The following is a 17449-nucleotide window of genomic DNA, read 5'->3' as shown; positions in this document are numbered from 1 at the left end:
AGAAGGGAGATTGCTTTAAGGGGCTAGGTTTGCCCCCTCGCTTGGGAAGCAATTTGTGGGCAGCACGGTTACAGAGCCCGCACGGCTCATGCATCAAGGCATCCCCCTTCCCGCCCGCCCTCCTTCCCACCCAGGGTTTACGGTGCCCTGCCTTGGGCAGGCAGGAGCTGGAGGAGCTTTGCGAGGGGTTGGCCATTGCCACCGCTTGTCCGAGCACTGCTGGAGACGCTTGGTCTCTCTCCTCCAGGCCGAGCACTGTCGCTGGGAACGACTGAGAAACTGTCCGGAAACAGAGCACGCAGCTCACGGATATGTCCGGCAGGCCCTGGGATTATTTAACATGAAAAAAAAAGGAGGGAAACAAACAAACAAACAAACAAACAGTAAGGAATTGGGAGCAAGAGTGCCAGTATCAGAACCAGCAGCCTGTGACTGGATATAGAGGAACAGTGTGAAACTTTAATTTTTGAACAGTTTCCCTAGGTGCTGCTTACTTGCAGCATTTTAAACAAAACTGAACAAAAATAACTCCACAGAGACTCAGCTGCTGGATTGAAAAGACGACACAGCTCCGGGTACCTAGGGAGCTTTTTGTTTGCTGCTCGCTGACTGCAGGAGCCTGCACGTTGGCGGCGGTGGTGTGAGCACCGTGGGACACTGCGCGGTGCCCAGGGGGACCTGGCAGACATCAGCACGTGCCAGCCTCGCTTGTGTCCGTGCCACGCGTCTGCCTGCCTGGCAGCCCTTGCCCGGGAGAAGCCCGCACCTGAGAAGACGACGGAAATGCGCCTGTGGGCAAGGCCCTGAACCGAAGCTGGAAAAATGATGGCTGCAGCGCTCTGCTCTAGCATGTCCCAGCAGGGAAGGCTGGTGGCCTTCAAGGCACAGAGGGGGGCTGGGAGCTGCGAGCGAGCCTTGCGCTTTCCACTGACGAGGGCGCCTCGAGGCTTCGTGAGGGCCCTCGTTAAACCCACGGTCTCTTCCTCCGTGAGGAAGGCTGGCACATCACTACTTTCCGCTGAGCAGTTGCTGGGGTTATTGGCGGCGTGAGGTGGGTGACGGGGCCGCACTCGTAACGGCACGCCAGGGCTGCGGGGCTGCAGTAAGGTGTGCTGGCACCGCAGGGCAGCCCGTGACGTAAAGCTCGCGTTGCAAACCAGAACCAGCAAGCCTGGTTACTAACGTAACTGCGTGTTTCGCTGTACTTTAATGCTTCTGTGTAAGTGGTCTGCACTTACTTACCGAAATTTACTGCAGAGTATGCAGGCATGTTTTACTAACTCCTGGGACCAGGGATTACATACTCTTTTGTTATTTATCTGTTTACTACCATCTTCTTGCAAAATTAAAGTTTCAGGCAACATCCTCTAGCTCAGGCCTACAAAGCGCAGTAGATTTATGCCTGCTAGGAGAAAACACGGACTCCCCCATTATTAATATGTAAAACATGGAGAAGAAGTCACAGCTGAATGATGAACTATTTTGGTGGACCATGCGTGCTTAAATCCCAGCCTTGATCTCTTAAACTATCAAGTCTGCCATAAATATTTGATGATGAACAAGCTCATAAAAAGAAAATGCAGAATATGAATAGAGGGAGAGCAAATGTGTGATTCAATTTTTAATTACCATCACCTCACTCTAAAGTCAAGTTCATCTTCTGTAAGAGACAGAAAATAACAAAGAAGTTTCTCTCTTACTGTAGCCTGCTTTCAAAGATCAGCATCACATCTGTTTAGGTTTTGAAGGAAAAGAAAAATCATGATGGAAACAAAAGAACCAGGACACAAGAACTAAGGTAGAACAGTCTGGTTTTATTACCTTATGTAATCAAGAGCTTTTCTTTCCCCTTTTCTTTTCCTTCTCTCTTTTCCTTTCTTGCTTTTTTTTTTTCTTTCTTTTTTTTTTTTTTTTTTTTTTTACAACATACATTAAGTTGTGAATCAGATGTTAGGGGGAACATGGAAATGAAGGGAAACTGGTGACATCACAATATTTTACAACTTTACAACAAATGAGAATCCGAATCTGTTGTATCTACCAGTGTCTAGCAAGGGTGAAAAGCAAAGGCACACGTAGGTTTATGAGCCCCTCACACTGAAGGGTGGAGGGGAACGGGGGCTGGGGAAGGACTAAACCGGAAGACCCACTGAGTACAAAATGAGCGTTTCAAGGTCAGCCCAGTGACCGGCGTGCTGTGTATTACAAAGGCAGATCGCTGTACAAGCTGTTGCAGTGATTATTCATTTCTGCATGTTGACAGAATGCTTTGCTGCGTAATAGCAACGGGCTCTGCACATTTGGTACTCGAGGGGTTCGGCGCTCGGTAAAAAGGTTTTGCAAGTTGGCTCTTACAAAAAAAAAAAAAAATTACCTTGCTACCTACTATTTTCAAAGGGTTTTTTTGTTTGTTTTTATTAAAAACAGCAACATTGCTTTGGATACAGATCTATCTATTCCAGTCTGCATAGTTCACTACGGGTGAACAAATCTGTTTCATAAAAGAAGCCATGATGAAATGAAAGAACATGCAAGCACCCTTGTTACACACTTTGGTCTAGACCATCCAGACTTTCTATATACCATCTACAAGCTACCGGACTTGAGATCTTTCTTTTCAGTCATTCAGAAACAAAACCGAAACCCTGAAAAACAAATGAAGTATAAAATTAAAAAAAAAAATTGAAACAAAACAACCACCTTACTCGAACATACTGTCCAGTAGATATATATATAAAAAAAAAGCTCAGAAACAAACCCCCTCATTTTTCTACAGTATGTTGACACAGTTATTATAACAGATTAAAAACAAATCTAGCTTTGTGCATAAACTCGAAAACCGGAAAAGAACTTACACACCTGCACGCGCACACAGACACCCCCTCTGCGCACGCACACACACACACGCACGCTAGCTACATGCACAGCCACACCTAAGAAAAAAAGGGGAAAAAAAAGTCATTTCCCCCAAAGAAGTGTATGCAGCATCCTTCCGGCCGGCTGTCGGGCAGCAGGGAGCCGCAGCAGGAGCCCGCCTGCCTGCTCCAGCTGCCCGAGCCCTGTGCCCGTGTCCAGCCAGGGGACCGGGGGCCGCGGGTGCACGTCGCCGCTCTGCTGCCCAGGGACACCCACCGCCCCGCGGCCGTGCCGTGAGGGGGCAGAGCGAGGCGGGAAGGCAGAACCGGCACCCAGGGCGCAGCGCCTCCGCGGCGACGCGGCTCGCGGGGGGGCTTGAGGGAAGAATTGGCACGACTAGAAAGTCAAACTGAATCGGAGGGTACGGCACTAGCCTGATTTCTTGAGGGACATGGTGTGATCACAATAACCACTACATTCTTCAAATTGAATGTCTTTACTCCAATTCTTGAGGGGGCTTGGAGGAGGGAGGATCAATAAATATTTGCGTTATTCAAAGGGGAAAAGAAAAAGGTTTTACATACTACAGCTCACAATTATACACAACTGAGGGTGTAAGGCACAAATTTACATGTGGAAGAAAACAGGCTATTCACAGATATATTCCCACGAAAAACCCGTGTGATAAGACCATAATTTATGCATGGTAACAGCCGGCATATTAACTAGTTCACACCGTTTGTGGATTTTGTTTGCCGTCTCACATGCAAGGTGAAATGAGATGGCACATCACAAGCTGGTGCCTTCACAGAAAGTATTAGCTACTGACAAAGCCATGTTGATAGCAATGGTGCACAAACGTGCGGCTTTTAAGAGTTTCTCTTGCAGTTGAGTTAGAAGTTATGAACTTGGGGGATTTGTTTGGTGCTGTCTTAGGTCAGAGGCCCAGCCAGCGCATTAACTGAGAGACTTAAATAAATATTCCCCTTTTTTTTCAGCTAATCAGACAGCCCAAACACAAAGTTCAGAATTCCAGCTCCATCTTATTTAACTCAGTGAATTTATTGGAAAAATAAAAGAGTTTTAATTACTCCAGTTAATGGATTTCACGTTAAATAGGTATAACTTTCAATGTACTTCTCTGAAGAGCTGCTCATAGGATGATATGCAGAAGTCATTTCCTTAGGAAAAACAAAAGTTGAACAATAAATAATAGGAGTTACTTGCGTTAACAGTCACATGTTATTCATTAAAAGAGAAGAGTAGCAGAAATCTACGACATAGTTTGCCCAACATGGCATTTAACTGCTATAACCAAATGGCTGTAACACTGATGGGCATTTCACAGTACCTGCACATAGTAAACTTCTGCCATTGTTAAGAAGTCAGAGTTAGCTTTATCAATGGATTCTGTATTTTTTTTTGTATTTTCTTGTTTTTTTGTTTTTAATTGTTTGTTTTGCTTTTCAGAGCACTCTTTCCCAGTTCAGGAATGCACTGTGCAGTTGGGGGGGGTGAAATGTCACAGTCATCTTTCACCTGTGTGCTTTTGGCTCAATGTTTGTGATGGAGAGTTAGTCTTTTGAGCAAAGAACTGGCGGGTTGTGGGGGCGAGTCCTGCAATTGCAAACCTCTAACCACGGATCATATGGCTCGGGTTTAAAAAAATATTCCACTTTTCCCAGAGAGCAGAATCAACACATCCTCAGCTTAGCACAACCATCTTCTCAGAGGTGTGAGCGATACAGTTGCAGAACACTGGCTTTCAAGGGCAACCTCTGCTTAATTGCTGTTCTCCCCCCCCACACCCCACTGTGATTATGTACATGCATCATTGGGCTTCATGGATGTGGAGAGCGGGGCAAAGGAAGGTTTGGGAGGTACGTCTGGCTTTAGCGAGGGCGTACGTTTCAACCCCGACCTCGTCAGCGAGTTGTATGCAGTGAGACTAGGCTGTCTAGATACAGTCACGGCCTGTGCCTGAGCAGCGTGGACTTGTATAGAGTCCACTCGCTGCGGGGCAGGCGGGGGGTTGTCGCCCCTGCCGAAGCTCTGATTTCGGGAGAGATGGGACGAATTAGAGGAGTTAGTATTATTTCTTTTGAGAGTCGACGTCTGGTGACTTCTCGTGAGCGAGTTCGTAGGGTAGTTTCTCTTGTAGTCCACACTGTAAGCAGAGGAGTGCATTTCCAGCCGCTTGCTCAGCCCACTCTGAGACAGAGAGGTGCTTGGGGGCCCCAGGGAAGCTTCCCGTTGGGGTACTTTTGGTGGCATGCTGTCGAGATTTTCCACCAGGTTAACCCCATGGTTCGGGCTTTTGCTACTGAGATGGTCCTTGATGGTTTTGTACTCAAGGGTGGCGTTCTGGTCCTCCACAGCCATCTGAGCCACATCACTCATTTTCGGCTGATCAACATATTCGTGCTGGTAGCCTTGCTGGGAAATGGGCAGGACCACCACACTGGGAATGTGGCTAGGAGAAGCCCTGAGTGGCAGGTCAGTCGGGATCACAGGTGAGGCCATTGGGGGAATATCTTTTGTGCAGGCGTTGATGAGGTTCTGGTTTCTTTCCCATTCCCTGCTGCCACGGTTGGGCTTCCTCTTCTGTTGCAGGGTTGGAGTAGACTCAGGGGTTGGCAGGGCGGCCAAGTCCAGATGGTGTTGGTCGGCTTTGATTAACATTTTGGCAGTGCTGCCTGGAGTAGCCAGTTTGCCATTGTGCATCAGAGGTGTGAGGATAGCTTCAGGCTTTGGCTCCTTGGACTGAGCATCTCCAAAGAGGCCACTGAGCTTGGTAACACTGCTCATGGAGCCGCGGCGGGAGTGGGTCAGCTCCTTCTCCTTCCTCTGCACAACAGCCACGTCTCTGCGGCGATGGTCACAGATGCAGTACACTATGATTCCCGAAAAGATGGCCCCCATGACAAAAGCAAGAATAACTGCAATGGCCAACAGGGTGACCGGCACCAGCTGATCATGACCCTTCAGATAACTCTCACGAATCACTCCTGCAATAAACAGCACACAGTGGTTAAACAAGCCAAGGACAGGGAAACGCTACTTATCATTAGCTGCTCCATTCAAAGGCAGCACCTGGGAGATTCATTTGCATTTTGCAAGGTGATTTTTTTATAAGCTTGCCCAAATTTAGAGACTTACTGTACCTCCCAGAGAGGTCTCACATGAGCAGCACTGGGCTTTCACTGCAGCATTCAGATCTAGTGTTGCACACTACAACATTGAGGAGGGGAGGGAAAAATCACTCACAGAAGCTGCAATCAGTTTGAAGCCCCAGGCCTGGGCAAATTCCCCCTGACTTCAAGAGGGTCAGGGCTATTATTTCTTCTCCTCTGCTGTACTGCTCATTCCTCCACCCCCTCCATCTGATCTCTCCCCTCAGCTAATATAATCTAATCTTTACTACTGTTAATCGTTCACATTGAAAAAAATCAAGGAGACAGAAGCTCTACAACTATCAGAAAAGAGCATCCCACGTTGTTTCAGGCTTCTTTCTCTCCTCGTCAGTCTGTTACCATTGTCATGTGTTTTAAAAGTCAGTGTCACATGCCTGAGCTTCAGGAGGATGCCTGAATAACTACCAAAGAGAGAGGACAGTGCTGAAACATATTGCACCTTCTAGATTTCAGTTGTCTTTGCTAGTTTAGTTTTAAAAGCTCTCTCTTGTTCTGGATAGGTGAACAGGTTGACCTCTGTGCTGAAGCTTATGCTTTTTCAGCTGAAAGCTCTGACCATGAGGGGCTCATTTTGTGGCCCCATGCTGAGTTCAGAGATTACTGTATAGTCTTACTTGGCCCTGCTAGCATTCACTATCAGAGAAGGCATCTTTGGCAGAGTACATCTCTGCAATGTGAAGTCTCTAACAGAGCATTAATCAACACCCTGAATTTCTGAAGAAAGTTGTTTTTCTGACATAGTTATGCACTAAGCCAGCAGCGTTAATGAAATATGAGTGCAGAGCATCTAGTTTGCTTTTTTCATTTCTGTTTTTGTTCTTCTGTTCTGCTGAACGGAGAGCAGTCAGTGCCTGACAAGGAGCTGAAGGAGTGTCTGCTCCACTCTCTTCTCCAGAGAGTGTGCAAATGCAAGGGCATTAAAAGCCCCACAAGCTCGGAAGAAATGTAGACCATGTTCTTATTACAGGAGAGACAGCAAGACAGAAAATGTACCTCAAAGGCCCTCTTGAGACTTTGGGAAGATACAAATCTTTCATGTCATAAATCAGCTCTTTCTGGAATAATGTCTTTTTATGTATTTGGCAGACAAGGTATTAGTGGCCCGGAATTAAAACCAAATGCAAAATACTCCTCAGCAAACTATGTTAAAAGACCATTGAAAAGTTGCCACTGGCTTACAGAAACCTGGGATAAGTATTCTGTCTAGATACAGTATTGCTTCTATAGCATATTTTTCTGTCTCTATGTAATTATAGCATTTTGGTGGACAAGTGATATTTGCATACAGCATAGGAACTTTATATTTAAAAGCAGAACAGCTTTTGAAATCGTAATCCCCTGCTTGTGACATCACAGCTGGTTGCCATGGAAATTATTGTGCAGTGACAAATAGAGGATTATGATTTCACAAGGAGAAAAAATAGCAAGAGCAGATGACCCCTTAAGAAACTAAGATCCTGCATTCATATAAAAGTCTTAACAGCAAAAGAGTAACGGGAAGAAAATAAACCTCAGAAAACAATATATGAGTAGAACAAATCTTCAAATTAAATGATTCTGTGGGTATCCTTCTTTAAAGCCTAGCAGCTTTTTAAGAGGCAGATTTTTCTATTCTTTGCCTTGAGCACTTAACACAAGGCAGCAGAATCCAGCCCTGTAATTTAAATCCACAGACAATGTTGCTTTATATAGACAAGAAGCACGGTCTAGTGATTAAAGCACAATTAGTAGGAACTGCATTTCACTGCATAGGCTTGGTCTCCTATGGCCCTAGGGCAGCTGATATTTACATGCCTGACTCTCCAGCATTTTGAGACCAAATTTATTCACGCTTGTAAAACTGTCTGCAGCCATTAGCTGGAGAATCAGAAATTGAAAATCTTGAATGGATGGCTGGGATGGTCAGGGAAATCTTAAGTCTTGTCCAGAAATGCCTTGCTGGGCATGAAGTTAAGGAAAGCTTCAACTTACAGAGCCTAACTTCATGTGCATAAACCTCTCAGAGAAATGCCACTTTCAGCACTTAAGTCCAATGGTTTTTGAATAACAAAGACTTTCGAAATCCCTGCCCTATGCCCACCTAATTGTGGAAATACTTACAGTCCTTAAGGATCTCTGTATCTGGAAGCATGTACAAGCTATCCATGGCCCAAGAGGACGGACAGGACTTCTCCTAGCTTATGTATTTTTCCATTTTAGTCATCATTTGCAGATGTGGCACAGAGGTAGAAAACAGCAGCCTTGTGTTCAAAAAGCCACTCTGCCTAGTTTTGCAGAGGAACTTGGAACCCATATGACCTAAGGTATGGGAATGTTGCTCTAATCCCCACATGGGATGAAAGCTAAGTGCCCAGTCACTGAGAGAGAGGTTTCTCTCTTTCTTTTCTACTTCTTTCTAGGAAGGGATTACAGCAGAATAGGCAGTATGCACTCAGGAAGCTCACCCAACCTACTTGGAGCTCAGTGTTAAACTAATATGCATGGATGGATGTTCCATTCCTCACGCTTTCTACTGGCTAAGTGAGGTTGAGGTTGTTCTCCCTGCTCAGCTTTGAACCTTAGGCCAAGTCCTAGTCTACGGATGGTAGCATGTAAAACGCAAGCCAGCATCACTACAAGCAAAAACAACATGAGACCTTGCAATCAGTTTTACATTACCAATGGACTGACTTATTCAAACTTGCATTACAAAATTACCACACAATGCAGACTGAGTGATCATGTGTATTCAACACAAGGGTAGCTGAAATTATGTAGCTCATCCTGCACATGTTTTATGAACAGAAATTTATGAGGGCCTTCAAACAGCCTGACTCCAGCTAGTTCCTCTTGAGCCCAAAACTTCCTGAAGTGCATGATGTTTTCTATAACATATAATAGATTAAAGGATATATAACATTAGTGGCTTTGCTCTAGGCAAGGGAATCCTCCCTGGACACAATGTCAGGCTAATTAGATAATTTATTTTTATCATGGATTACATCCAAGTGTCTTTACTTATGTAAGCAATCCCAACAACTTTAATTTAAATCAAATGATGTAAGATGGGCAAGATTTGATCCTGCATTAATAATGTTTATGGAGCAGATAAAATGAAGTAATGAAAAAGTATGAGGAATGTTCAACAACCTACTATCAAGACCATAGTGGGGGAAAAATCTAATGTGAAATAGGCTGACAATCACAGTTGATGTCAATCAACATCCAAAATTGTTAGCATTGTTAGTAATTGCCTTCACAGACTAGGATGAATAAGCGAGTGTGTGATCCCAATTATGCCCCCAAAATGTGCCAGTTTGGAAGCAAACAAACAGTGTTTGTGTCGCTTTACAACCTGCACTGTGTGTGCTTCTACATATCCTGCAGTTCGCAAAGAAAAAGTGCAGTCGCCTAGGCTCAGTCCAGCATCATTCATTAGCATTCATTATTCAAAGAACTAAAATAAATGGAAAAACTCATGGGAAAAATGTAGACCCAACCTTTTTAAAAGTCAAATAAAGTACAAATTATTCAGACCCCCAGCTTTGAGGAACATCTGTTATTGAAAAGTCTTATTGCTATATGTTTTCTGACATCTTTCTTACACATTATAAATTGGAAAACTGACTGGGCTGGCTGCATAAAATGGTATTGAACCAAACCGTAAAATATGATTGATATAGATATTGTTATGATATTTTTATCATGAACAATAAAACAATTATTCTGAATAAAACAATTCTACTTTTATAATATTCTGTTTAGCACTTTGCTCTTTGCAACTTGTTCTTTCCAAATGTGAAAATACATAACATTTGATTTTATGTGGTTTGGATTTTTCATATATGCTCTTCACTATTTTCTGTAGTTTATGGAGACATATCACCATAGATAATAACCTGCAGTCTCTGGAAATGGATCTTGTTTACAGAATTACCTGTATGAACACTACACTTGGGAACAGTCTAGTAGTAACAGTCATAGTAAAACTCAACAAGCTTCAAAGACAAATGAGGTTAAAACTTTGCACCTGCGAGGATCCGACCTTATATGTAGCTAATGCCACAAACATGCTGACACTTATATATCTCCTTGAAGTTTTCTAGTTAAGTCCAGCTCTGTCCGTTGCAAATCACAGCTGGGCTTACTACTCCGTGGTCTTCTCACATGTGATGTACTACTATCTCTGGCTACCAAAAGAGCCAGGCTAGTCACCTGATATCCTCCACTTTTCATGGCTGTTCTGCTTCTCACAGATGACCTGATCCATCCTCCTGTTCCACCGACTTCCGGTAATGCTATCCCAGGTCCTTTTTTCTGCATCTCCAAACATCCTCATTCATTTTCTTAGACTGTATGCCCTGTATTGTCACAGTCTGGAACATGCAAAATCCTCTCTTCTTACTCAACTAATGAGAGAGAAGACCTGACATGGCATTGTATTATTCTGCTGTATATGACTCATTCTTTCTTCTGGCAGAACTTGTCAGTAAGGTACGGACAAGTACCTTGGTTGAGAGGACATTAAGAAAAATGTTTTCAAACCTTCAAAGTGTTTCAGTTCTGTCATGAGTTAATGCTTGGATAAATCAAAGACCAGAATATTGATCTAGCTTGTTCACTAAGGATAGCTGGGGAAAAAGCAAGGAGATGTTCAATTTTATGTCAATAATGCATATACTTTTTCTGAAGTTCTGCAACAAGATGAGAAGCAGACTTACTTACTGAATGTGGGTGAAGATAAAAGAGAAAAGAAAAGAACAGGGGTGATACAATGGTATAGATTAACTGTAGACTAGATAATCATAAGGAGGAAGGAGATGAGGTTTCTCCTCTTGAGCAACTAACAAAGGTATTCAAAATGGTTAGGACTCTACCTATATACCTGTTTAAAAGCAGTATGACAAGATTTGCTCTGCGCTGAAGGTATTATTGTATGAAAATGCTGATGAAGCTATTCTGGGTATCTTCTGCTACATCTAATTCTAATAGGAAAGAACTGTTGAGGGCAGAAATGTAATTAGGATGAAATAATCACAAAGGAAAGAATACATAGCACGAGCATAACAGAATAAGGATAACGGATGTCAGAACAGCAAACTTCAATAAAGGAGGACAAAAAATGAGAGACACCAAGACTGGAGCATTTACTGCTTTCCCTGTTTCACTTCAGCAAAAATCTCCACTCTTACCTGTGATCAGAAATGTAACAAAATTGGGCAATGGAGCGCTGACCAGCATAAGAAAAGTAGCATGAATATTTAGATTATGTTGATGTTTCAAAGTGTCTAATGGAATTCACCCCAGACTACATGAGGAACGAGCCAAAGCAAGCTCTAGACTCTGGAATATCTGGGAGAATGCTGGAGGAAGTACGAGAATCAAGAGTTCTGGAAAAGGACAAACATATTATCTGTCTTTGAGCTGGGCCAAAGGGAGGACCTAGCAAATGACAGACCTGTCAGTCTAATTTTTAGAGTGAGAATGACATTAGAACAAATGATTAAACAATCAATTTTATGAGCATCTAAAGGATAATAAAGTGATTATAAAAAAAGCCAAAGTAAAATTGCCAAGAATAAATTACACTAAACCAGCCAAACTTCCTTCCTGAACAAGATAAATGGCCTACTTTTTAAGGGGAAACATCATTAATGATGACACACTTTGACTTCTGAAAGGCTTTGACTCATTTTCTCAGAAGCAAATGATAGTGGCCCAAAACCTGCTGAAAAGTTGCAGTTGAAAAGTATTGATCAAAGGTCTACCTGGAAAGAGATTTGCAGTAAAGTGCCCTTCACATGTTCCCTGCATTAGACAAAAGAAAATCTGAGGAATCCTTGTTAACCTGTGCTTAAGGGTTTTGATTCTGCTGAAGCTGGTACAAACTTCCACAGGAGTGTAATCAGCACCAGATGGTGCACGTATGACTAAACAAAGAACCAAAATCATAACTTTGAACAAGGACTAAGCAGCATTATAAAATGGAAAGGTTCCATATGGATATTTATTTACTCTTGGATCACTAGCTTCCTTATTTCTGTTTTGGATGAATGTGCCTGTCTCAGGAGAACAACAATTAACACGCATCTGCAGAAAGGGACCTCGTGTCCAGAGATCCAACAAAAGAGCTATATCCTTTTTAGCACATGCAATATAAAGAGAAATCTCCCATGTCGAAGCCTAAATTTCTTTGTCTCAACTGTGATCAAGGATAGAGATGGCAAAATATCAAGAAAAGCCCCACAGTCACATTCTTCTAAATCTAGGTTCTGGTGTATGCTTTACAGTGAACACAAATTGAAATTCCAGCTTATAACCCTCACAACTGCTTGAAGAACAAAAACAAACGACTCTCCTTCCTGGTTTGAATAGCTTAATGTGAGGTTGTTTTAGTAATACAATAGGCCAGATGCTGCTCTCTTTTACAACCAAGCTAAAGTTGGTGAGAATAACAAGAGCAGGCCAGAGAGCAATATCTGGTCCCATTACTGCAAGTTTCTGTGTGTACCTATCACCAAATATAATGGTTTTTGTTTGAGTACTACAGTTAGCTACAGGGTGGATACAAAGACACCTCTGTTCTGGAAATGGCTGATGGCCTCAGGAGGTGCACCCTCGACACTAAGATGACCACATGCCACATGCATCAAGACCACCCTGTGATCATTTCTGCAATAAGCTGTCCTACTCTAGTTTTCCGAAGTCATCTGCAACAGACGGTGCAGTAATAATCCAAAATGGTAGCACAAAAAAAAATCCAAGCATAGTAGGTGGGAAATGAAAAATGTTTTGGCAGGGAAGTAGGGGGAAAGACTACTATGGAATAAGATAATATTTATGCCTAAACCACACATAATAGCAGTCAGGGAGTGAGTGCCATTGCTCACTTAAACTTCACCTCTCTAGCTAAATAGGAATCAGCCCACTCCTATCTCCAACAACTACAAAAATCACTTGGGACTTTCCACAAAACAAGTCAGAGTTCCGCAAGGCCTCATAGTTTCTTTGTTATTGTTGTTTAAGGGGAAAACCTTGCAGTTCATTTCTTTTTTCAGAGCAAGCTTTTCTGTCTCATGTACGTCTCTCTCTCCTTAGACTTGGGATAACTGAGAATGCTGGTATAAACTCATTATGAATGGAGGTTTTTACAGGCTTCAGAATATCTTTTTTAAATACCACTGAATACGTTTTCAACATGTGTCTCCAGGTGTTAGAACTGTGTTTACACGCAGTCTCATGCTGATAAGAGACTCTTTCAACCTGGAAAATCCCTTCAGGTATTACCAAGCTTTCTTCTTCCTTTTTAACCAAGAGTTGGAATGGGGAAAAAAAAAAAAAAAAAGAAAGGAAGTTAGACTGGACACACAGATTTAAAGATTTAAAGTGACGGCAAATTCAGGAATAAGCAGAGTCTCCCATGCATTTCTGAGACCTTATCTCATTGCTTTTCTTCAAACAGTAATTTCAAGGTCTTCATGCAAAACAACTGCATTAGAATCCAATGATTTGATGTTTGACACTTCACTGGAACTTCTACTTTGCTGAAACAAGCAAGCAACCCATCTCCTTCATCTTCCTCCTGGCTAGCAGGAGCTTGTTCTGCTGGTTCAGTGCAATTCTCCCTGCTAACTATTTTTCTGGACTCTCTTTTCAGTTAGAAAAAACACCATCTCAAAAACTCACTGTTAAAACTGCTGGCAAATGCTTCCTCCCCACCCCCTTTAACAGCTGTACTGTTGATTTGTAAAGGTCTGCAAATGTAAGTTTTGTGTGACTATGTTGAGAGGGGAGAGCGATCATCTCCAAAAAAATTCCTCCATAAGACTCTCGAAGGCAACTGCCCAAGCCAATAGTCTGAGATACCCAGCAACAGAAAAAGAGGGTGCATGTGTTTGAAGAGAAGAATGAATTTAGTACAGAAGTAGTATTAAGTTACAAGAGGCCCAGGGATGAGGAGGAAGTGTATTTTAAAAATATGAAAAGAAAAATCAATATATAACATGTCTGAAATAACACGTAACAAAGCCTGAAAAGGATGTAAGCAATCAGATCAGCCATAAAGGCCACTGTCAGGGTTTTCTGGCCCTTCATCAGACTGATTCCAGAAGCAATCACTTAAGGATGGGTTCATCGATTGATTCCTGAAGGTGCTATTACTTCTCCTCTGAACTGGTCCAAATTACATTACCTCTCCCCATTCTCGATGAATGACTATAAACACGACTCTCCATTAACAAAGAGGGTTGCAACTTAAGCAAGGATGAGATCAACACGTGGCTTTGCTCACAATGGGAAGACTTCATTCTTGTGTTTCTTATAAGCCAGATAGGTTAAGCAAGATAGCTTAAAGAAATGACACCACTGTGTCCATATGAGATGACATATGAACCTCAAAGTAACTTGCTCAAAAGTGATTTCAGTGTCCTGTTCTTAGTTCAATAATGGGCATGCAATCTAATTTTTCTGCATGTCACGGTGGCCTTACATACCTATACTATGGTCACACTTGTGAATTCTGAGAGACTAGAAAGAAGCAGCTCTCTTCCAAAAGGTTCTTCCATGCTCAGACAACCCATACCCTGCCTTAATATGAGAGGGAGGCAGACCTGAAAAAAACTGCAAGTAAGCTTGCAGAGCTTTTAAATAATGCTTGATATCTGTAAGCAGCATCTTTGTAAATAAACCAATTTAGTAAATTTGCAGGTATGAGAGGTTTGAGATACACAACTTCCTGGATTTATTATATAACAATAAGAGAGATTATAGTCCTGCAGCCAGCCCAATTTAATTTGTCCCAGTGGCTAGACTCAAGGCCAGCTCCTGCACTAGAAAGTGCTTGACAACCTTTCTCCCACTGGTAGGTGGTACTCAGTGGCTGTTCATTTTGAACTTTCCTGATTTGAATACTTTCTGTCACCTCTCACCCTTTCCCAGTGAGCAATGATAATTTTAGATGTCTGTGTGTGATGGACAATAGGCAGATGCAGCAGGTCCCTTATAAAAAGTAAAACACAGGCATTTGCAGTAGTTAAAATGAGATGTATAAAATCCAAATGTCAAGGAAAATTAATTCTTTTGTAGCTCGTCTCAGCAGAGGCAAACTTTATGCTGCTTTGCATCTTAAAATACAAGTTTCCTTTAAAGTCTGCTGCATTTCCTCTGGTGACGTAAAAGAATCTCAGTACACATTTTAGGACCTTTCTACTCTGCCTAGGATGAGCTTAAACATATCCAGCTGCTCTTTATTAGTTTACTTCAGGGGATCTTTCACAGCTGGGTTAAACCAGATTTACATATGTTTTGTTGAATATGCATGATTTCAGGGCACCAGAGAAGTTGTTGTAGCCTGTAATGTGAATCTCTCATCTCTGCAGTTCCCATTTCACTGCATGGAGCTCCTCTGATGGCACAGAACAAATGGTGTATTTTTTTTTTCTAGTGTGGGCATTATGTATTCTGGGCAGCCCAGTGCCTTTCTGGAAGCAGTTTTTATGTACAGCATCAGGGAAAGCAAAGCTGTCACTGAGAAATTCCGTGGCTTTCCGTCTCTTTTCTTACAGCCCGTTTTGAACTATGGCCTCTCTGCACAAGAGGGAAAAGTCAAGTTTGCTGAATGTCAACATAAGCAGCTCTGCTTAGCAGACTAAAACTCAAGGCAGCCTTATGGAAGAAGTGGGGCTAATTTTCAAACATTATGTATACGGCCAAAAACCACAAATTATTTAATCAGCTCCAACCTTCTTTAAAGATACAAAAATGGAAATGCTAGTTTTAAGCTACTTGTGTAACTGAACACGTCATAGTTGAACTAACAAAAGAGCCATCTATTAAACATCTAGGACATTTAAATAATAAGACTGTGCCCTATATATCCTATTCCCCGAGGTCCTTGGAAAGAATTATTAAGCTGTCAAACAACTACGTGACCAAGCCAACAATGTTTACTCATTTACATAGACCTTCCTTCTTTGCGATGGTCCTCCTGCCCACTGTTGGGCCGCTGGTGCATGTTGGGAATATTGCTGTACTGCGTGTTAGCTCTGCTCTTATAAAGAGGAAAGAATCAAATCAGTTCGGTCATTCAAATCCCAGCGCTGTATATGCTGTGACAGAAAATGAACACTGTGGATTAATTCATTTCTGCAATACTCATGAACATTGCAAGTTCAGTCAGAAGACCTGGATTTAAGAATTAAAACATGTTCCCAGGGTTCAGTAAAAGACAGGACTGCTTCTTGTAGAAATACTTGGAGTGCTGGGGCTGTAGGTAGAAAGAAGCTTATACATATCTGATATTAGGTTTATTGTTTTTCTCCGTCTTGTGGTCCTATAGCCTCATCTGCCTTTGAGTACATCAGTGACCAAGGAATTGCTACGAGTCTGAAGCAGTGGCCACAACAGGCAGCAAGAACATTTCTACCTCTAGTCCTTTTTCTGTTTCCAGTATCTCCCTGCGGGACTTCTTGTCCTAGTGCTCCTATCATCTCTCTCTCACATAATTTTCTATCTCCGGTGGTGGCTTCTTTCATGCATTCTCTCTTTTGTCTGTCAAATTTATAGTCCTCTGCATTTTTTTTACCTACTTTCTTCCTCTTGTATGCAGTGCGTGCATATTTATACTTTGATCATGTAATTTAGTTGATGCTTCTTGTTTGCACACATTTTTAAATATGTTGGAGGGCTTACACTGGCCCACCTGCTTCTCTGCATGAGGCAAAATTGTAACACTGTCTCAGGTGACATACTATGGGATGCAGGTACCTGACCAAGCTCCAAGAGTGTTAGCCTGGAGCCAACAGCAATCTAGCTACAGCAGTGTGTACAAACCGAATTCTTCTTCAACATACATTCAGAGCTCGTCCAGTGGCAGGCCAGGCAGCTGTACCTGCAGCTTTGCTTTATAAGGCATCGCACGGACTGCAGTGTTTCTGGAATACAACTGCCCCAGTCTTCCACTCAATTCTGATACTGGTTCAATCTCCCCTTTTTGGATTTACTGTGGTGTTTGATCATCTTCTGCTTGTGCTCTTTATTAAGCCAGTATTTTCCCCTACTGCAGGTGAGCCAAGCAGCCTGCATAACCAGTTAATCAACATGAAGGTAGATGTTGTAACACAGAATCTTAACTGGCTCTTTTCATATCTGTAGACTAGTTCTCAAGATACATTTACTGATCTACAGATAGACAAATTTCTACATGCGAGATTAAAGCCTCACTTCCTTTCCTGGCATTGGGGCCTTAACAAATTGTAACACAATCTCTTTTCTCTCAGTGATACATTCTTTCTAAATACAGTGCAGGTGGGACCAAAACTTTTGCAGGGAAGCATATTTGGTGTTATTGAGTTGTCTTGCCAAGAGTAAGTAGCGATAAACTATTGTCTTTGCAGGTCTTGATGCTGGATAATTGAAAGTAC

At 42.4% G+C, this 17449-nt stretch overlaps 1 protein-coding gene across 6 annotated transcripts in view; it reads right to left on the bottom strand.

Annotated features, from left to right (window-relative positions):
• Positions 1 to 1794: 1794 nt before the first annotated feature.
• SEMA6A (semaphorin 6A) overlaps positions 1795 to 17449 on the bottom strand; it is a 118365-nt gene continuing 102710 nt past the window's right edge. For all 6 annotated transcript variants that reach the window (XM_064502336.1, XM_064502337.1, XM_064502340.1 and 3 more), the window contains one exon: positions 1795 to 5864. In XM_064502336.1, the coding sequence (XP_064358406.1) occupies positions 4675 to 5864 (1190 nt within the window). In that variant the 3' untranslated portion in view covers positions 1795 to 4674. The remainder of the gene's footprint in view (positions 5865 to 17449) is intronic.

Source organism: Dromaius novaehollandiae, chromosome Z (genome assembly GCF_036370855.1).
Source record: "Dromaius novaehollandiae isolate bDroNov1 chromosome Z, bDroNov1.hap1, whole genome shotgun sequence".
NCBI classification, from domain to species: Eukaryota; Metazoa; Chordata; class Aves; order Casuariiformes; family Dromaiidae; genus Dromaius; species Dromaius novaehollandiae.
The sequence above is the reverse complement of the archived record's forward strand: the minus strand, read 5'-3'. Positions and strand labels throughout refer to the sequence as shown.